At 55.4% G+C, this 18,280-nt stretch overlaps 4 protein-coding genes and 4 non-coding genes across 29 annotated transcripts in view; 5 read left to right on the forward strand and 3 right to left on the reverse strand.

Annotated features, from left to right (window-relative positions):
* Positions 1 to 2,036, reverse strand: part of PROCA1 (protein interacting with cyclin A1) — a 9,301-nt gene extending 7,265 nt beyond the window's left edge. For 2 of the 3 annotated variants that reach the window (XM_050763226.1, XM_050763225.1), the window contains exon 1: positions 831 to 1,206. In XM_050763226.1, the coding sequence (XP_050619183.1) occupies positions 831 to 843 (13 nt within the window). In that variant the 5' untranslated portion in view covers positions 844 to 1,206. Of the gene's footprint in view, positions 1 to 830; positions 1,207 to 1,514 lie in introns of those variants that run through there. The other variant, XM_050763228.1, reaches the window with a different exon arrangement.
* Positions 1 to 14,651, forward strand: part of RPL23A (ribosomal protein L23a) — a 119,616-nt gene extending 104,965 nt beyond the window's left edge. For 12 of the 14 annotated variants that reach the window (XM_050763259.1, XM_050763260.1, XM_050763263.1 and 9 more), the window contains exons 2-5: positions 10,544 to 10,580; positions 11,267 to 11,450; positions 13,025 to 13,201; positions 13,859 to 14,651. In XM_050763259.1, the coding sequence (XP_050619216.1) occupies positions 10,556 to 10,580; positions 11,267 to 11,450; positions 13,025 to 13,201; positions 13,859 to 14,006 (534 nt within the window). In that variant the 5' untranslated portion in view covers positions 10,544 to 10,555 and the 3' untranslated portion in view covers positions 14,007 to 14,651. Of the gene's footprint in view, positions 1 to 6,930; positions 6,935 to 8,589; positions 8,595 to 10,543; positions 10,581 to 11,266; positions 11,451 to 13,024; positions 13,202 to 13,858 lie in introns of those variants that run through there. The other 2 variants (XM_050763271.1, XM_050763270.1) reach the window with 2 other exon arrangements.
* On the reverse strand, positions 3,957 to 8,367 carry RAB34 (RAB34, member RAS oncogene family). 6 transcript variants are annotated; one of them, XM_050763237.1, is made up of 11 exons: positions 8,079 to 8,367; positions 7,197 to 7,409; positions 6,887 to 6,978; positions 5,655 to 5,720; positions 5,462 to 5,563; positions 5,303 to 5,367; positions 5,118 to 5,169; positions 4,857 to 4,938; positions 4,694 to 4,784; positions 4,455 to 4,562; positions 3,957 to 4,372 (listed from the first exon to the last, which is right to left on the reverse strand). In XM_050763237.1, the coding sequence occupies exons 2-11, from the start codon at positions 7,248 to 7,250 to the stop codon at positions 4,305 to 4,307; spliced, it is 780 nt and encodes a 259-aa protein (XP_050619194.1). In that variant the 5' UTR covers positions 7,251 to 7,409; positions 8,079 to 8,367; the 3' UTR covers positions 3,957 to 4,304. The 6 variants fall into 6 exon arrangements, with proteins under 6 accessions (XP_050619194.1, XP_050619193.1, XP_050619198.1 ...); XM_050763236.1 differs by having other exon boundaries at positions 5,655 to 5,723; positions 8,079 to 8,218; XM_050763241.1 differs by having other exon boundaries at positions 7,197 to 7,275; positions 8,079 to 8,119.
* LOC126940026 (small nucleolar RNA SNORD42) lies at positions 11,113 to 11,179 on the forward strand. The gene has a single exon (XR_007720552.1). It is a non-coding gene; the product is annotated as a small nucleolar RNA SNORD42 (small nucleolar RNA).
* On the forward strand, positions 12,888 to 12,959 carry LOC126940034 (small nucleolar RNA Z17). Its single transcript, XR_007720559.1, has one exon. It is a non-coding gene; the product is annotated as a small nucleolar RNA Z17 (small nucleolar RNA).
* On the forward strand, positions 13,720 to 13,780 carry LOC126940027 (small nucleolar RNA SNORD42). The gene has a single exon (XR_007720553.1). It is a non-coding gene; the product is annotated as a small nucleolar RNA SNORD42 (small nucleolar RNA).
* Positions 13,970 to 14,041, forward strand: LOC126940033 (small nucleolar RNA Z17). The gene has a single exon (XR_007720558.1). It is a non-coding gene; the product is annotated as a small nucleolar RNA Z17 (small nucleolar RNA).
* A 3-nt stretch (positions 14,652 to 14,654) lies between the features above and the next one.
* Positions 14,655 to 17,862, reverse strand: TLCD1 (TLC domain containing 1). 2 transcript variants are annotated; one of them, XM_050763243.1, is made up of 4 exons: positions 17,015 to 17,862; positions 15,760 to 15,842; positions 15,580 to 15,662; positions 14,655 to 15,188 (listed from the first exon to the last, which is right to left on the reverse strand). In XM_050763243.1, exons 1-4 carry the CDS (start codon positions 17,065 to 17,067, stop codon positions 14,805 to 14,807), a joined length of 603 nt encoding a protein of 200 aa, XP_050619200.1. In that variant the 5' UTR covers positions 17,068 to 17,862; the 3' UTR covers positions 14,655 to 14,804. The 2 variants fall into 2 exon arrangements, with proteins under 2 accessions (XP_050619200.1, XP_050619199.1); XM_050763242.1 differs by lacking the exon at positions 17,015 to 17,862 and adding an exon at positions 16,180 to 16,543.
* Positions 17,863 to 18,280: the final 418 nt, after the last annotated feature.

Genomic DNA, 18,280 nt, shown 5'->3' on the forward strand with positions numbered 1-18,280 from the left:
GCTTTTTAGCTCCAACACAGCCAATTCCTCACCCTCTGGTTTTACTCAATCCGGACTCCACAGCCTCCCTTAACCACCCTGGACCCTAAAGTCTTGCTGCTGGGGCCTCAGCCAGGGTGAGGAACCAAAACTCCTCTGCCTTGCTGTTTCATGAGCCACCATGAAAGAGGCACACATGGCCGGGCGCGGTGGCTCACGCCTGTAATCCCAGCACTTTGGGAGGCCGAGGTTGGCGGATCACAAAGTCAGGAGTTCAAGACCAGCCTGACCAACGTGGTGAAACCCCGTCTCTACTAAAAATACAAAAAATAAAAAATAAAAATAGCTGGGTGTGGTGGCACGCGCCTGTAATCCCAGCTACTCAGGAGGCTGAGGCAGGAGAATTGCTTGAACCCGGGAGGCGGAATTTGCAGTGAGCCAAGATTGCGCCACTGCACTCCAGCCTGGGCAACAGAGCGAGACTCCGTCTCAAAAAAAAAAAAAAAAAAGCACACATGCAGGGTCAGAGCCTGTTTACTCTCCACTGACTAGATCCCCCAGAGCTCAGACACCCATCAGCTCTGTTTGTGAAGGAGACGAGGGGAGGAGGGACAAAGGGGGAGACGAATTTAGTAACTCTCTTCAGAGCTGAGAAAAGCAACCTGCTCTTTAGTTCCAGAGGACAGGAGAGCTCTGACCAGCAGCAGTTCAGAGGTCCTGCAGCAGGAGTGACTGACAACACACACAATGAATGAGGGTGATAGGGTGATAGGGTGAAAGAAAGTGGGAGGCTTATGGCGTCTTTCCCCGTGAAGCGTTATCAGCGCACAAAGGCCTAACTCAAGACTCACAGGTTATGCTCATCTGTACAGAATCCTCCCTGTCCTGCGGGGCCGAGGAGCTCTCCTCGCCCTCGAGGCACTGGGGGTGGGCACCAGAGCAGCCGAAAGGAGTAGGGCGGGAAGGGAGGGAAGGAGAAGGAAGGGAAGAAACTAGGAAAGGAAGGAGGGAAGAGGAGGAAGCAAGGGAGGGCCAGTGCGCCCGCGTCTCCTTGGAAATGCCTCTCTGGCCTCGCCCCCGCGAGGTAATTGTGATGCCACGCGTGGAACCCTCAGTCTCCCTGGTCCACCCTCAGGGTCGATGGAACCGCCCGCTCTCGCCCAGGCGTCCGGGTGGGCGCTGGTCCATGGGCTCCAGCCAAGGCCGGCGCTTCAAGGGCAGCGGCCTGCGCCCGGTGCCACCCAGTCCGATAGCCAAGAGTTACAGCTCTGGCTGGAGCCAGACTTCCCGCCCAACCCGCGGGCGACCCAGCAGGGCCTCAAGCCCCCAGTCCTCAATCATTGGCCCGCGACTCGACGCGAGCCCGCCCCCGGCCCTAGCTCCGCCCCGGCCCAGCGCTGGGCCCCGCCTCCCTCGTTGGTTTGCCAGCCTCCCGCGTGCGCCGCTCGGGGTCTGCGAGCCCGGCCACGCCCTCTGCCCAGCCCCTGCCCAGCCCCTGCCCAGCCCCTGCCCAGCCCCTGCCCCGCCCCTCTTACCGCAGCACCGGCTCTCATCCCACGAGCGGACCTTGGGCTCGGTCTTTTCCTTAGTCCATCTTTCAATTGTGAGTGTCGTCCTGACCCACATCGCTCTCCGCCCAGGTCTTCGTCTCTACAGTACTCTTCCTTGAAGTCCAACCCTGAGCCTCAGCCCGGCCGAGCCCTCGGCCCAGCCGTGAACTCCAGTCTCGGCTTCGCCCCCGCCTAGACCCTAACCCCGCCTCATGCTGGCGCAGCCCCCGGCCGCCTCCCCCACTCCGCTCCAGGCTGCGTAGTCTTCCCAGCCCGGGTCTCAGCGTCAGCCGCGTTCTTCATCCGGGGCCTCCTGGCGCCTCGCAGGCCCCTCTTTGTTCCCCCTGTAACCCTAGGATTTCCCCTTTATCTCAGACCTTAACCTTACAGGCCCAGCTTTCACCACCCATCTCTGGTTCCAGCTTGCAGTCCAAGCCCCAGATTTTAACCCTGCCTCCAGATCGTAGCCCCAATTCTTAGTGTTACAACGAGCCTTGCCCCCAGCCCCATTCTTAGCCCCGCCCCGGTCATTCTCTAAACCGCACACTCCCGCCCCGCTCCCCGCCCCGCTCCCCGCCCCGCCGACCCTTGGGAACCCAGCCGCAGCCCCGCCTCTGCCCGCCGGCGAGCGAGCGAACCCCATCTCTACAAAAAATACAAAAATTAGTTAGCTTAGTGGCGCGCACTTGTAGTCCCAGCTACTTGGGAGGCTAAGGTGGGAGGATTACCTGAGCCCAGGGAGGTCCTGGCGTCGCCATCTCCACTCCACCGTCCGGGCTTCGAGGTCCCTCCCGCTCTGGTGGAGCCCAGGCTTCCCGTCTCTCCGCCCACAGACCTCTCCCAAGGCCTAACTCCCGGCTGAGGACCTGATGTCGGCTCCCAGACCCTGTGCCACCCCGCAGCGTTCCCCGCCCCTGGCCCCCATGGGACACCCTATTCTAGAGACAATACTTCCGGATAGAGAGTCGTAAGCTTATCCCGTCTGGAGAACAGGGCAGGCTGCATTCATTGGAACCTCATCACAGTGACACCCCTCACGCCCTCAGGTACAACACTCTGCGCATGTATATATCACAGAACACAGAAAATCTACTCACCACACACATACAACATGCACATGGAACACAGAACTCCCATACCCGGTGCAGCACAAACACCACACCTGGACTATGGTGCTGGCTTCACACACATCTGTTAACAGGCAAGGCAAAGGTGAGGAGCCCAGTGCTGTGAGGGAACAGAAATGGAAAAAATAATGACAGGAGAGTGTGAAAAGAAGTTTTGGCCACATCGCTGACATTCCATGCACCACACCCCTCCACTTCTCTTGGCACCAGCTTCCAAAGCCAGGATGGAGAGGAGGGGAAAGGATGGGGTCCACACCTTGTTTTTTCCACCATCATCCAGGGGCTCTGCTGCTGCTGCTATTGCTCCGCCTGATCCCCACCTTCACTTTCCTCCAGACCCAAGTCCAGAGTGGGTAGGGCTGCTGCCCAGACCCTCCTTCCTGTGGTAGCTCTAGAGAGTCTAGGAACTGTGAGGGAGGGGAAGCCAGGAGAAGGGAAGAGTGCAGAAAAACCAACCATCCTGGTGAAAATGGAACCGGGAATGGAACAGACAGAGCGCTTGGCAACTAGGAGCCAGAATCTGCCTTCTAATTTGGACCCCCTTAGCCTCCTAGGATGACAGGAGGCCATAAGTCCTCCTTTGTTGACCCAGATGTCTGAGGTGCTTCCAGCTCCTCTGGAACTCTGGGTCAGATTTCAACAGGGAGCCAGGGTCTCGGTCACCTTTCCCCATACAAAAGTTAATGGAATAAACAACCAAAAAACCAAACAAAAAAACAAAATAAAACAACAAAAAATAAAAGTTAATGGTTATAACTCCTGAGTTCAAGCGATTCTCCTGCCTCATCCTACCAAGTAGCTGGAATTACAGGCACGCACCACCATGCCCAGCTAATTTTCGTATTTTGATGGAGATGGGGTTTCACCATGTTGGCCAGGCTGGTCTCAAACTCCTGAATTCAAGTGATCCGCCTGCCTTGGCCTCCCAAAGTGCTGAGATTAGCGGCATGAGCCACCGCACCCACCCTGGAAAAGTATTTCTGTTTTTTTTTTTTTTTTTTTTTTTTGAGACGGAGTCTCACTCTGTTGCCCAGGCTGGAGTGCAGTGGCCGGATCTCAGCTCACTGCAAGCTCCGCCTCCCGGGTTTACGCCATTCTCCTGCCTCAGCCTCCCGAGTAGCTGGGACTACGGATGCCCGCCACCTCGCCCGGCTAGTTTTTTTTTGGTACTTTTAGGTAGAGACGGGGTTTCACTGTGTTAGCCAGGATGGTCTCGATCTCCTGACCTCGTGATCCGCCCATCTCAGCCTCCCAAAGTGCTGGGATTACAGGCTTGAGCCACCGCGCCCAGCCGGAAACATAACAAAGACATTTTAATGCATAAGGCACAGTGAGAGGCTGGAATCAAGCATCCTCACACACAAAGGGCCCAGCAGGCTGAGCAAAAGAACAGAGACACTCTTCCCCACTACCGCTGGGCACCCTGGACAGTCCCCTGAAGAGTAGGGGGCATCCAGTCTTTGGCACAGTGCCTGGAGCAGGAAATGACTAGCATGGTCCCAGCTACCCCTCTGTGGGAATACTGCCACCAAGAGGCAGCTCTTTGGTCTGGATACAGTCAGTGCAAATGTTCAGGGGTCAAGCTCTGGAGGAATGAGGGTGGCACAGTGCCCCAGGGCTGGCAGTCCCTGAACAGTCTCCTCACCCCTCATGGGCAACATGTGGGCTTCTTCTTGCTGGCAGTTAGGTAGAGGTTGCTGTCATCACTGTTGATGCCTAAAGAAAGGTGGGAAATATGTGAAGCAGGGATTGGAGGCTCACTGTGCCCTCTGCCACCCTCAACCAGGCAGGCACTCACGGACAACATCCCCAATGCGTCGGGCCCCCGATTTCTCCAGCTCAGCCAGCACATTGGCCTCAAAAGTCAGTGCTGCCACGCGGAAGAAGAATTCTCGGACATTCTCACCTGACACAGGGAGCAGATAGGTGCTCAGGGGCAGTGCCAGATCTGGGGACACAGGGCACAGCTGGAGGTATAGCAGTGAGAGGAGAGCCAGGCAAGAGTGTCACAGCAGAGCCCTGAAGCCTCCAACTCACCAGTGAGAGATGAGACTGCCCAGTACTCAGCCTTCATCTCCTGGGCCACCTGGAGGGCGTCTTTCTCCATCAGCGCATACTGAGCAGGGGTCTGAGGGAAGGCCACAATCAGAGGGGGGCATTCCTTCACCAAGCTGGGAAGTCCCCCCACTGGCACACTCACACTCAGATCCTTCTTGGAACCTACGAGGAAAAGCAGCACACTGGAAGGGTCATTCTCCTTCAGGGCATCAGCCAGCCACTGCCTGCCACGGGTGATGGAAAGTGAGGGATGAGTAAGCCTGCAGGGCCCCTCCTGCCGACATTCATATGCCCAATTACCCCCTCTCTGGTGCAACATGCATTCTTCTTCTTCCTGACCACCCTTCTGTTCTGAACCCTCTCTTCCCGGAGCCTCCCATTATATTGCAGGATGCTCACATACTTGGTATGTTCCAGAGATGCCACATCGTTCAGGTTGAAGACAACGATGATGGCTAGAAGAGTGGTAGAAACAGCCCCAGGTTGACAGGGAAGACACTACTGCTCATTTCCCCAATTCTTCCAGCTCCAGATGAGAAGCCATGTGCACTCTGAGACCCACCTACCCCACTTCACCCAGCCCCTTACCTTGAGCTCCTCGATAGTAGGTTGACGCAATGCATTTGAACCTCTCCTGTCCAGCGGTATCCCAACTGGGAGGAAGGAGGAGTGAAGCACAGGTATGTATGTTGGGGGGTGTGGGTGCTGGGGGGAAGGGATAGCTGGAAGGGGTGTGGAAGCACTCACAGCTGCAAACTGAAGGGGATACCCAGCACCTCAAATCGTTCCATCTCGAAGTCCACTCCAATGGTGGCCTTATAATTCTTATCAAAGGTGTCTTTGCAGAACCTGAGAGGGTACCAGATGCTCCAATCTGGAGCCAGCCCACCTGTCTAGGTTTCGCCCCACCCTGCCCAATTCAGCTCCAGCACCCCCTTACCTATTAATGAGGCAAGTCTTCCCCACCGACAGGTCCCCCACCACAATGATCTTGGAGATCTTAAATCTGCTGGACACAAGAGTGGGCAAGGGGAGTGGGCACGAGCTCTTTCACCCTAGGGAGTCCCAATGCTCCTGACTAGGTCCAGAAAGGTAGCTGCACCCAGGCTGAGGGTATTATAGACACCAGGCGTCCCAGGCAGCTGCCTGAACAGATGTGCTGGAGAGGAGTGCTTTGTGCTCCAGCAGCAGAGAAACGTGAATTTGAATCCCAGCTCTCACACTGATTAGCTGTGTGACTTTGGACACATTATTTAGCCTCTCTAAGCCTCAGTTTAAACATTTAGGTGAAGTTAGTATATATTTTATTGGGTCGTTGTGAAGGTTAAAATGAGATAAATGTCCTATATTCTAAGACACCCCCCCCCATTTTAATGTCTCTGAAATCAGAATATATCTTAAGTGATGGACGTTTCAATAAAGATAATGATAGTACCCAACACTGCCTGGCACACAGCCAATGCTTAATTAATGGTGCCAACTGTTATCAGTATTACCTTTAAAACCCACAATAAAGGCCAGGTGCGGTGGCTCAAGCCTGTAATCCCAGCACTTTGGGAGGCCGAGACGGGCGGATCACGAGGTCAGGAGATCGAGACCATCCTGGCTAACACGGTGAAACCCCGTCTCTACTAAAAAATACAAAAAACTAGCCGGGTGAGGTGGCGGGCGCCTGTAGTCCCAGCTACTCGGGAGGCTGAGGCAGGAGAATGGCGTGAACCCGGGAGGCGGAGCTTGCAGTGAGCTGAGATCCGGCCACTGCACTCCAGCCTGGGCGACAGAGTGAGACTCCGTCTCAAAAAAAAAAAAAAAAAAAAAAAAAAAAAAAAAAACCCACAATAAGACTCATCCCTGTAAGCACAGCCAGACCCCTGCCCTGGGGCTCCATGGATGCTATGTGAGGATCTGAGCAGGTGACCACCTTCCCATCTCAGACACCTTAGTCTCTACTCAGGAATCCAGCTGCCACCCTTCTAACCAACGCCATCTCATAGAACTCACAACAACCTTATTGGGAAGAAAGGAGAGGACACAGGGGCTTAAAGGGGAAATAACCATAAAGCTGGTAGGAGCTGAAATGAAGCCCCAAGGGGGTGGGGGTGGTTGTTTACCCTCGTTATGACTAGAGTTTCCTGGGACCTCCTCTCTTTGCTGTGGGTGTCCCTAACTCACCCCACGGTGCCTGTCCGGTGTTCCTGGCAGGCGCAGGTGACGCGGGGGTGGAAGTCTTTGTGCACGTGCAAAGCGGCCTCCTTCCTCAGGCACTTAGTGGGAAGGATGAAAGAGAATGGAGCTTCCCACTCCTGGCCCTTGTCCCGTAGCCAAGCGGCCCGGGTAGGGGTGGAGTGCAGGGACCACCCAGAAGCAGCAGGCCTAGCTGGGTGGCAGGGCTAGGCCCAGTCCTCTAACTGGTCTGGTGCCGCCTCCGCCCCGCCCACACCCCGGGCTGTAGACAGAAGCCCGACGTGGCCCCGGCGCCTACCTGGGGCAGCTCTGCCAGGACGCGATCCCTCCGCACGGGCGCCAGAATGTTCATCCTGCCTGCGGCCTTCCAGGGCGCCCTGAGAAGGCGCCGAGGCCGGATCCGCGCCAGCGACCCGGGCGCGTGGAGAGCCGACGATCACCCGCGGCCGGGGTGTCCCGACTACAACTCGGGGCCACGGGGACCCTACGGGAGCCCGAGGTCTCGGAGACGCTACGACCACCGCGGGCCACGGAGATGAAACAATCACCCGGGGCCGGGGCGAGCCCACAATCACCCGGGCCCTGGGCGTTCCGAAGATGACTCTGGGGCGAGGAGACTCCTCCGCCGCCAATTGGGGGCGGGGAGTCCCGTCTGGTGTGGGCCGGGCCCGCGCAGACCCTACGATTACGCGGGGCCTGATAGCTCCTACAATAACCCGGGACCGCTGAGACCCGACGTCATCTCGAGGCTGAGGCTGCCCTACCATTACAGAGTGGCCCCGGGGCGCGGAGTGGCCCCGCCACACGGGGTCAGTGTGGGCAAGGGCGGCGCTGCCAAGGCCAGCAGGCCGCTGGAGGAGGGGGCGAGGGGCCCAGTCCGGCTGCAGGGCCTCAAGTCCCACTCCGCTGGGACTCCGCGAACGCTGTAACACGATCCCCGGAAATTCCTAGCGAAGGGCCGCCCCCCGCCCCTCTCCTGGCCGCGCCAGGCCTCGCTGCCCGCCCTCGCCTCCCCCTCCTCTCCACGCCTCTGCGCTGCCCTGCTCAGGCTCCCTCGTCTGACGCTTCACCGGGCACCAGGACCGCCCCCAACCAGGCTGGAGCCTATCCAGATAGGGACTCCCCAGGCTGCTCTTCCCTGCACCTCTATGCCCGGCTCCGCCTTCAGGGGGACCCTTACCCAGCCGAATTGGTGATAGGGAATCGGAGACTGCTGCGCAGCATCTGGCGATGCCAGAAACCAGCAGGGAGGGGAAAGGGGGAGAGAAGGGGCCCAAGGAGAGGCGGCGCTTCCCTCCTCAACTCCAGGCCTGGGAGGTGACTCACAGAGTCTGCCCCCGCTCGCCCTTCTGCCCTGGGAGGTCGGGGGTGGTGGTGGTGGAGGGGAAGCGTGCTAAGGGGGTGCCAGGGTTAGAATGAGGTGCCCACCGAGGAGAGAGACGTCTGAAGTTTGGCGTCTTTTCCTTCAAGGCTGCTGTGTAGATTGTGAGATGGGAGGGCTGAAGATCAAGCTGCCTCCCTCTAGGGAGGTTAAAGAAGGGCTAAGTGGACCCGGAAACTCCGCTCTTTGGGGTGGTCTCCGCTCTGGGAGGCGGGGACTCCCCTCTGATATGGGTGTTCATTGTTCTGGCCCTATTGGAATCTATCCCCCAGAGACAACTTCTTTTTGGAAAGTCCTGCAGGATAGAAGAGGGGGCAGTGCACAATCAATTTCACCGTCAAAGGGGACATCTCTAGTTTTATGAGGGGAGAGGGAAGACAGAAAGGATCAAGTGGGGATGGGTTAGGCACACACCTTAGGAGATGCAAACCTGAGTGTTATGAAAACTTTCTCTGTGTCTGGAGCTGAATTTGAGGATGTAAAGATGACCAGGACATGGAAGGGAAGACTAGTTTTGGGCAGGGGATTGTGAGTGAAGTTACTAACAGGAAGAACTAGCGAATCTTGTAGAAATGTGTGGAATTTTCATAGAACTTCAAGTGCATTATCAGGAAACGCAGTGAAACTGACAGTATCAGTGTCGCAGGTAAAGAGGGGCAGATGTAGCCGCCTTGTACTTCCTCTGACACTTTTCCTCCTCGTGACTCGGGTTTTTTTTTTTTTTTTTTTTTTTTTTTTTTGAGACAGGGTCTCACTCTGCCACCCAGGCTGGAATGGCTCACTGCAGCCTCGACCTCCAGGGATGAAGCGATCCTCCCACCTTAGCCTCCCAAGGAACTGGGACCACAGGCACGCACCACCACGCCCGGCTAATTTTTGTATTCTTTTGTAGAGACGGGGTTTCGCCGTGTTGTCCAGGCTGGTCTCGAACACCTGGGCTCGAAGCAATTCGCCCACCTTGGCCTCGCAAAGTGCTGGGATTACAGGCGTCAGTCACCGCGCCCGGCCCTGACTCGATTTTTTCTGCCACCAAATCACTGTTACTGATAAACCACATTCCTCTCTGGACCTCAGTTCGACCGAGCAAATCCTGCTCCAGCACTCTAGAACTTAGCTGTATCTAACTCCCGAGTCAATCTAAATGTGTTCTTTACTCTTGGCAGCGTTCCTGCCTCCTGGCATGGCAATCCTCTTCCCTGAGACTGGCAGTTGCTCAAGATGGAAAGCTCCCAGGACCAGACCCGAGCGACAGCCGGCTACGCCGTCCGCTTGCCTGAGCAAATAAACGCGTGTCTTCAAAAAACTACAACCCCCATGGTGACATGCGCCTGTAGTCCCAGCTACTCGGGAGGCCGAGGTAGGAGATGGCGTGAACCCGGGAGGCGGAGCTTGAAGTGAGCCGAGATCGCGCCACTGCACTCCAGCCTGGGCGACAGATGCTCAAAAAAAAAAAAAAAAAAAAAAAAAAAAAAAAAAAAGGCCTGGCGCGGTGGCTCACGCCTGTAATCCCAGCATTTTGGGAGGCCGAGACGGGCGGATCCCGAGGTCAGGAGATCGAGACCATCCTGGCTAACAAGGTGAAACCCCGTCTCTACTAAAAAATACAAAAAAATTAGCCGGGCGAGGTGGCGGGCGCCTGTAGTCCCAGCTACTCGGGAGGCTGAGGCAGGAGAATGGTCTGAACCCGGGAGGCGGAGCTTGCAGTGAGCTGAGATCCGGCCACTGCATTCCAGCCTGGGCGACAGAGCAAGACTCCATCTCAAAAAAAAAAAAAAAAGGCCGGGCGCGGTGGCTCACGCCTGTAATCCCAACACTTTGGGAGGCCAAGGCGGGCGGATCACGAGGTCAGGAGATCGAGATCACGGTGAAATCCTGTCTCTACTAAAAATACAAAAAATTAGCCGGGCGCGGTGGCGGACACCTGTAGTCCCAGCTACTCCGGATGCTGAGGCAGGAGAATGGCGTGAACCTGGGAGGCGGAGCTTCAGTGAGCTGAGATCACGCCACTGCACTCCAGCCTGGGTGACATAGCGAGACTCCATCTCAAAAAAAAACAAAAAAAAAACTACAACCCCCATGAAGCTTTAGTGCCTTTGAGGGGAGGAGTGGCGCATGTTTGTTCACGCACGAAGAAGAAATTAAACCTAACTACCGTTCCCAGAGGGCGCCACTCTGCAAATTACCAAATCAGCTCTAAGTACAAAGCATCGCGAGTCTTTGATGAGATTTGGCGCTATAAGCCTGTGAGAACGAGCATCGGAGACCCTTTTCACAAGATGGCGCCGAAAGCGAAGAAGGAAGGTGTGTGTTGGGGATGGGGCCGCCGCTGGTTTGCCAGGGATTGCCGCGCCGCAGAGGGAACGAATTGGGAGCATGGCTGCTGGGCTAAGTCCTGAGGGCTCTGCTCCGGGGTTGCTACCCGCGTTTCGGTCACGCTGCAGTATACTTGGGCCGCGTGGGCCCAGCCTCATGGGCTGAGTTCCGGTGGAGGGAGTTGGGGAGGCAACCCGGCCGACATCATCCGCCAGGGAGGGCCAGACATTCGGCTCTGGGAAGCTACTCGCATCCGTTTGTTGGCATCCATGGTTGACGCATCCATGTCCCCGGGCCTGTAAGAAGTTAGTGCCCTCAGCTTTAACCATTTTTCCTTCTGGTTCATGTTTAACCGGGCTACATTACCCGCCCCCCTCTCCGCTGCCTGGTTTTGCGATGGGGTATGTGTGAAATTCCTAGGACATTTTCTGGAAAGTACTAAGCGTTCGTTCAGTGCTACTTTGTTTTATAGTCGTATCCCTGGACTGACTTCGAGTTGGTCGCTTTCGCCTCTGGTATCGTGCATGTGATGGAAAAGTTTTAATCTCCTGACATTTGTGATGTCTTCAAAGGAACCACTGATGCACGTGTGGCCAGGGTCGCCGACTGCAGTTCATGGGGCCGGAAGTAACCGATTGCTAACCCGCACCCCGTTTTCTTTTCTTCTCTACCAGCTCCTGCCCCTCCTAAAGCCGAAGCCAAAGCGAAGGCTTTAAAGGCCAAGAAGGCAGTGTTGAAAGGTGTCCACAGCCACAAAAAAAAGAAGATCCGCACGTCACCCACCTTCCGGCGGCCCAAGACACTGCGACTCCGGAGGCAGCCCAAATATCCTCGGAAGAGCGCCCCCAGGAGAAACAAGTCAGTACTGCCCCCTCTACCCATGAAAAGATTTGGGTATTCTCCATTGGTAATTTGGAAATCACTCACCCTGTGTGATGGTTTCTCAAACACAAATTGTGTCCAGTGTGCTTCTCTAATTGGAAGTATGAGGAGATTGTTTCTGCTGTATTTACAAAACTGGCAGGAATTCTTTTTAAATCAGCTCAGAGGCCGGGTGCGGTGGCTCACGTCTGTAATCCCAGCACTTTGGAGGCCGAGGCTAGCGGATCACTTGAGGTCAGGAGTTCGAGACTAGCCTGAGTAACATGGAAAAACTCCGTGTCTACTAAAAATAGAAAATTAGCCGGGCGTGGTGGCGCATGTCTGTAATCCCGGCTACCCGCGGGAGACAGAGGCAGGAAAATCGCTTGAACCCGGGAGGTGGAGGTTGTGGTGAGCCGAGATCGCACGATTGCACTCCAGCCTGGTCAACAAGAGCAAAACTCCATCTCAAAAAAAAAAAAAAACCCTGAGTCTCAAAATTTGTTAGGTTAATTATTGCTTCACATGTGGTCACGGTTTGAAAACTATTTTGGGGGTACTGTAAAGTAGAATACAGAGATTCCTTGTTCGTAGTTCCTACTGCTATAGGGAACAATCCTTGAGGGTGAGAACGTGGATTGATTCTTGATGATAACGTGGATTCCGTTATCTGTATTTGGCAGTTATGGGCTGCTGCGATGTATAGAAGCTTCTTTGCATTCGTTTTCCCAAATTTTCATATTGCTCAAGGAATGGTTGGGGGGAGATGGGCAAAAGGTTGGGCACTTGAGTATTTGAGCCACCAGTAATAACTAACTTTTTAGGGAGCACAGATTTGAGTAGAACCATGGTAGTAGTTACTAGCAATGGGTTTTTGCTGTTTCTACTCTTTCCTAACAGAAAGAGTGGATTGTGTTCAATAGGAAAGCAGTTCACAGACTGTCTTCCTGCCCTTCCCCCCACCAAGTTGGACCTAGGATTGAGTGTGATGAGGTTTAGACCTGACCTGGTTTCAAAACAGGAAAGTAGTGTCTGAGTAAACACCGGGCTCTGACTTTAAATGGGGGAAGCTGTTACAGTTGTGCTTAAGCCACTGTAAGTTTAACCTCAGCTGTGCATAAGAATTTGCTCCTGGCCCAATTCTGCCTCGGCCTCCTGAGTAGCTGGGACTACAGGCTTGCACCACCACGCCCAGCTAATTTTTGTATTTTTAGTAGAGAGGGAGCTTCACTAAGTTGGCCAGGATGGTCACGATCTCTTGACCTCGTGATACGCCTGCCTCAGCCTCCCAAAGTGCTGGGATTACAGCCATGAGCCACCACGCCAGGCCCAAAGATGATTCTTTAATCACTTGAGGTGTAAGAGCCCTTCAAGAGAAAGAAAATGTACAATGTTCTGCCCCTGGGGTTGGGGCTTCAGGCTCTTAGATTTCAGGGTGCAGGTGATGACACTGTAAAACGACCAAAGTCTGAACAAAATGATTGGTACCTCGTTGTCTGATGCCCTAGGCTCTCCTGGCTCTGGGCTCCAAAGAAGGCCCAGGCCAGGTGACCCCATTTTGCCTCTCCTAGGCTTGACCACTATGCTATCATCAAGTTTCCGCTGACTACTGAGTCTGCCATGAAGAAGATAGAAGACAACAACACACTTGTGTTCATTGTGGATGTTAAAGCCAACAAGCACCAGATTAAACAGGCTGTGAAGAAGCTCTATGACATTGATGTGGCCAAGGTCAACACCCTGATTCGGTGAGCTGGGCCTCAAGGGATGGGGAGCGGGCTGGACCAGCAGCTGGAGCCAAAAAAAACCTGCATTTCATGAAGCTCTTTGATGTTTAGATAGTCCTGGTAATGCAGGACTACACGTATAGTCCCAGTTATGCAGGAGGATCCCTTGAGCCCAGGAGTCACCCATGATTTGCCCCATTGTACTCCAGCCTGAGCAACCAAGCAGGGCCCTTTAAAAAAAAAAAAAATCCTCTGGACCTTTCAACAGGGGAAAAAGGTTCCTTGACTTAAACTTGGAGTAGGTTTAGCAGTGTGTGAGCCTTGAGGCAGGAATTACAGGCTGCCTTAATTACAGACCTTTGTATGGACCTGAGGCAACACTTTCTAGGACTTGATTGGGGGTTGGTGCTCATTTTCTGGGTCCCTACTTCTATTTTCAAAGGCCACTAGAGTGCAGCAGATTACCTTGGTTTAAGTCTTAACATGGCCTGTGGTGTTTCCCATAAGAGAATTGGCTTCGTGGCTTCATGGTGTCCTCTGGGTTGATGGAAAAATAATCATTGGAAAAGAATGACATGAACAGAGGAACCATTGAAGTGCTGGAGGACTGGAGGAGGAAGGGGGAGGGTGTGGGGGCAGTGAGGGTGGCAGGGACTAAGGCTTCCTTCTCTACCCCAGGCCTGATGGAGAGAAAAAGGCGTATGTTCGATTGGCTCCTGATTACGACGCTTTGGATGTTGCCAACAAAGTAAGTTTCCTTCCTACAAACCCCCTATCATTCACCCCTTGGGTGCAAATGATGCATATGTTAGCGACCAAAGCCTGATTTTTGCTGATTAGTCATAATTAACTGACTGCACCCTATCTTAATAAACCTTATCCTCAATGTTCCTCATTTTGCTTTCTGAAAATAACATTCCAGCTTAATCTTCTTGTTTCAGCTCCAGTAATGAGGCTCCCTTTTGTTTTTCAGATTGGGATCATCTAAACTGAGTCCAGCTGCCTAATTCTAAATATATATATATATATATCTTTTCAACATATACATGTCTCTCTGTCAATTTCTGGTTGGGCTGGGAGGCCACACACAGTACACTGACATAACAGGGCTTGGGCAAGACTCCTGTTCTACTCATCCTTTTGAAATATTCACCCTGCCACTCTACCATGTGTGATCACTCCAGAGATCTTTCTGACTAGAGTTAGTGTCCTAGGAAAACCGGAACTCAGAACTTGCCTCCATGGTTGAGGGTAACAAGAAGCAGTACAAGAACCCCTTCTTTTATCCCTGGAAGAGGCTGTGTATGAAACCAATGCCCGGGGTTTGAAGGGCATTAGCATCCATTTCAGGGGAGTGTGGATTGGCTGGCTTTCTGATAGCATTTTGTCCTCACACACCCATCTACTACGTCCAACCGGTCTGTCTGCTTCTCTCACCCCTTGCCCAATAAAGGACAAGGACTTCAGAGGAGTGCTTTCATTAGTGTTTTCAATAGTGTGGGCGCAGGCTCGGAAGGTGGAGAGGCTGGCCCCAGAGGACGCCCAGGCTTGGGGCTAAGTCCCAGTTTCCGTGTGAAGCTGTTTCTGGCCTTGTCTGTTTTTGTTGTCCCAGGCTCTGTGCCTCTCACTCAGTCAAGAACTTGTCTTTGTGTTGCTTCCTGGGGACACGCTCGGGGCAGAAGTCAGAGCGGAGGAGGCGGGAAAAGTAGATTATGATCATCACGTCCAGCATGAGCAGGATACCCAGCAGGAAGGTGCCCAGGGTCCTCTGCCTCACATAACGCAAGAAGAAATGGGTGAGGTAGACCTGAGGGGCCAGGCGGAAGACAAAGTACATGACCAGGTTCACATACTTGTTAACCCTATAGAGGAGATGATCCTGGGCATTATTGATTTTCATCATCATGCGAATCGTGAGGAAGATGTTGCTGACTTCCACCAGTAGTGTTAAGACACCACCACCGACAAAGCTGCTCCAAAAGATGCCAGAGAAGAAGGCACCCATGGCCTAGCGGGAAGAAGGGAGAATAGGAGTTAGGGAACCAGACGCAGATGCTTTCCTGGACTTTGGTGGGGGGTATCAGATTGAGGGCTGGAAAATCCCAAATTTCCACCTGGAATAATAGTTTATAGTGGATAAGATGCTTTGTTTTGTTCGTTCAACATTACTAGGTTTTGATCCCTGCTCACAGCTTCTGGCTGTGGATGATGTTCAGTCTAAAGAGGCAGTGAGACCACACAGACTGCTAACCTCAGCATCCTAAAAATAAGTAGCAGCACACAGGTGGGGGGGTGGGCGGTAAGAAAACACAGCCTTCTCCCAGGTTCAGAAAGACGGAGCTGAGACTAGGTTGCTGACTGACACCAGGCCTATACCACATAATCAGCTTCTCTCTTACCATGATGTGATGGACGAGGTATTCCCAAGATGCTCGCGCCTGTCCGCTAGCCACGATGTCCACCGTATCGTGGATGAAATACCCTAGTGGAGGGATGGGGCAAGAGGTCACGAAGGACTGAACAAGCACCTTCCTTCTCCCTGTCCCCAGTTGGCCTCCCGCTTCCTGGGCAAGACCTACCTGCAGAAAAGCAAACGAGCAAATAGCCAGAAAGTGACCATGCCGTCTCAATCTCCACCAACATGTCGGGAGTCTGCCATACACTGGAAAGGAGGGAAGAAAGCAGGCTCTGCATTTTGGCACCCTCAAGGACCCTCACCTTTCCGGTTACCCTTCCCAGCCCCGGGGGAGCCTGGGCTCGCCCTAGTGGCTGACTGGGAAGCTAAGAGTGGCTGGGCAAGACCCAAGAGCCTCCAGTTTCCCAGGGGCGATCCCCCTCCCCTGGGGCCACTGCGGCTTCTGGTTGGATAGGATACCAAACGGGATCAGGTGAGACTGCGTGGCCTCAGCCCGCCGATGAGCGATGGGGGTAGTAACACAGAGCCGACCCCAGCTCCCTGCTCAGGATCCCCCGGCCACCTCATCCCCACAGTCGCTTACCACAGCAGTGCCCAGATCCCCGACACAATGGAGTGAGCGAAGGAGACGAGCAGGTTGTGCCAGCGCCAGGTGCGCAGGGGGTCGGCGCGCACGTGCACAGGTAGGGGCAAGCGACTGAGCGCGCGCCGGAGCGCCCGGAAGGTCAGCGTGGCGCCCAAGAGCAGCGGCAGGGCGGGGTGCAGCAGTGGGGGCATGCTGGCCCTCCCTGCCGTCCGCCCTCGAGGCCGCCTCCTAGGGCTGTTCTGGGAACCTGGGTCCCTCTCGGACCAGTCCAGTCCGGCCGCCTCTCCCGCCGGGCGCCAGCCCCACACAGTTTCGGCGAAGCCCTCTAGGCCCCTTGACTCCTCCTCGCCCTCCCTGCTAGGCCTCTGCCCCCGCCCCCAGACGCCCGCGCCCCCGCCCCGCCCGCCTGCCCCCGCCCCTCAGGCGCTGCTGCCGCGCGAGCCGGGTGTCCCCGCGGCCTCTCGGTCACCGGCCGGCTCCCGCGGACTTTGGGTAACTAGGAGCTGTGCTGGGGGCGTCGTCGCCGAGGCACCCCTCGCTGGCGCCTCCCGACGGCCGACGGAGTCCCAGTTGCCGTGGCTCGCCTGGCCTCATTAACCCGCGTCCCCACTTTTCCCCGGGCCACCGGCTCCCCCGCCCTGGGCGGGTACCGCGAGAGCTCTCTCCACCCTCTACCTTCTGCGAAGAGCTGGACGGGACCCGACACGCCCACGCCCCTTAAGTCCTGGTCCTGGGGTGGATTCAGGAGCCCCGCCTCCGACAGTGGTCTCGGTGCAGACCCAGTGCCCCCACCGCACCACTCGCAGTCTTCTGACCGGGGACCCGGGTTTACCCGTCCCTCCCGCGCCCGCGAGGTGGGCGCTTGGGAACTGCTGAGTAACCCATCGCCACCTCTCCCCGCCCGCTCTTAAGCTCCCGGGGCCGGGCGGCTGTCACAGTCCTCCCTCAGACAGTCCCGGCCCTCGGCCTGGCTCCCCGGAGGCTGGGCAAGCAAGACCGCGGATTTGCCGGGACTGCTGGGGTGACCCGCGCTCTCCAGGCCGGTAGCTTGCAGCAGTTGCGGCTCCTGGCCACTAGGTGTCAGCCTGCCCTCACTGTGGCGCGGGCTCCCTCTCCCGCCTCCGAGCGAGGCGGCTGCTTTCGGGGAAAGTTTAGGTAAACTGGGCGAAAGGAGGAGCCGCTGAGAGCTAGCGAGGGAAGTGAAGCGGGGGTGAGGGCGGGGAGGGAGAAGAGGGTGGTAATAGAAGAGGGGAGGGAAGAAGTGAGGGAGGGGAAAGGTGCTGCGGGAGGGAGGAAAAAGCCAAAAACCTGAGGCGCAAGGACCCACGGACCAAGCCGTTTGAGTGTTTTCCTCCCCTATGGCTCCAAGGTTACACATTAACCCCTGTGGGACTCCTAGGTTAATCAAGGCGCAGTCGGTTTCTAGGTGAGAGCACTGGTGTCCCGGGTGAGCGGCTTTCCCGCCCCTCCCCTTGGCTCACAGAGCTGCTCTGTCCACCGGCCGACACCGGCCTGAGCCAGCGCCCATCAGCAGTCCTTCCACGTGGGCGGGTTTGGGTACCCTTGCGAAGGCCGGGGCAGGGTTTCTTTCTTTCTTTCTTTTTTTTTTGAGATGGAGCCTCACTCTGTCGCCCAGGCTGGAATGCAGTGGCACGATCTTGGCTCACTGCAACCTCCGCCTCCCAGATTCAAGCGATTCTCCTGCCTCACCCTCCCGAGTAGCTGGGATTACAGGCGAGCGCGACCATGTCCAACTTTTTGTATTTTTAGTAGAGATGAGGTTTTACCATGTTGGCCAGGGTGGTCTCAAACGCTTGACCTCAGGTGATCTGCCCGCCTCGGCCTCCCAAAGTGCTGGAATTACAGGCGTGAGCCACCTCGCCTGGCCGAATACTGAGTTTTTATAGAGCTCCAGCAGAGCAGGAGCCCGGGAGAACCTGGAATTAACCTCACTTCCGGTAAAGAGCCTAGCTAGTCACACTAACCAGCCCTCTGCCTCTAGGCTTTGTCTTGAGCTCATTTCGGCGAAACCGCGGTCTTTCCTTTTCCCCTTGATGCTTTCAGGTAGTGATTCACTTCCGCCCCCATCTTCCCCCAT

This window comes from Macaca thibetana, chromosome 16 (genome assembly GCF_024542745.1).
Source record: "Macaca thibetana thibetana isolate TM-01 chromosome 16, ASM2454274v1, whole genome shotgun sequence".
Taxonomy (NCBI): domain Eukaryota; kingdom Metazoa; phylum Chordata; class Mammalia; order Primates; family Cercopithecidae; genus Macaca; species Macaca thibetana.

Excerpts from the sequence above, each read along its gene's own strand:
- RAB34 (XM_050763236.1), bottom strand. The coding sequence starts at position 7,250 with ATGAACATTCTGGCGCCCGTGCGGAGGGATCGCGTCCTGGCAGAGCTG. Across the intron at positions 6,979-7,196 it reads TCCTGGCAGAGCTGCCCCAG|TGCCTGAGGAAGGAGGCCGC; the intron begins GTAGGCGCCGGG and ends CTTCCCACTAAG. Across the intron at positions 4,563-4,693 it reads GGCAGTCTCATCTCTCACTG|GTGAGAATGTCCGAGAATTC; the intron begins GTGAGTTGGAGG and ends TCCCTGTGTCAG.
- TLCD1 (XM_050763242.1), bottom strand. The coding sequence starts at position 16,373 with ATGCCCCCACTGCTGCACCCCGCCCTGCCGCTGCTCTTGGGCGCCACG. Across the intron at positions 15,843-16,179 it reads GGGATCTGGGCACTGCTGTG|TGTATGGCAGACTCCCGACA; the intron begins GTAAGCGACTGT and ends CCTCCTTTCCAG. Across the intron at positions 15,189-15,579 it reads ACCTCGTCCATCACATCATG|GCCATGGGTGCCTTCTTCTC; the intron begins GTAAGAGAGAAG and ends TCTTCCCGCTAG.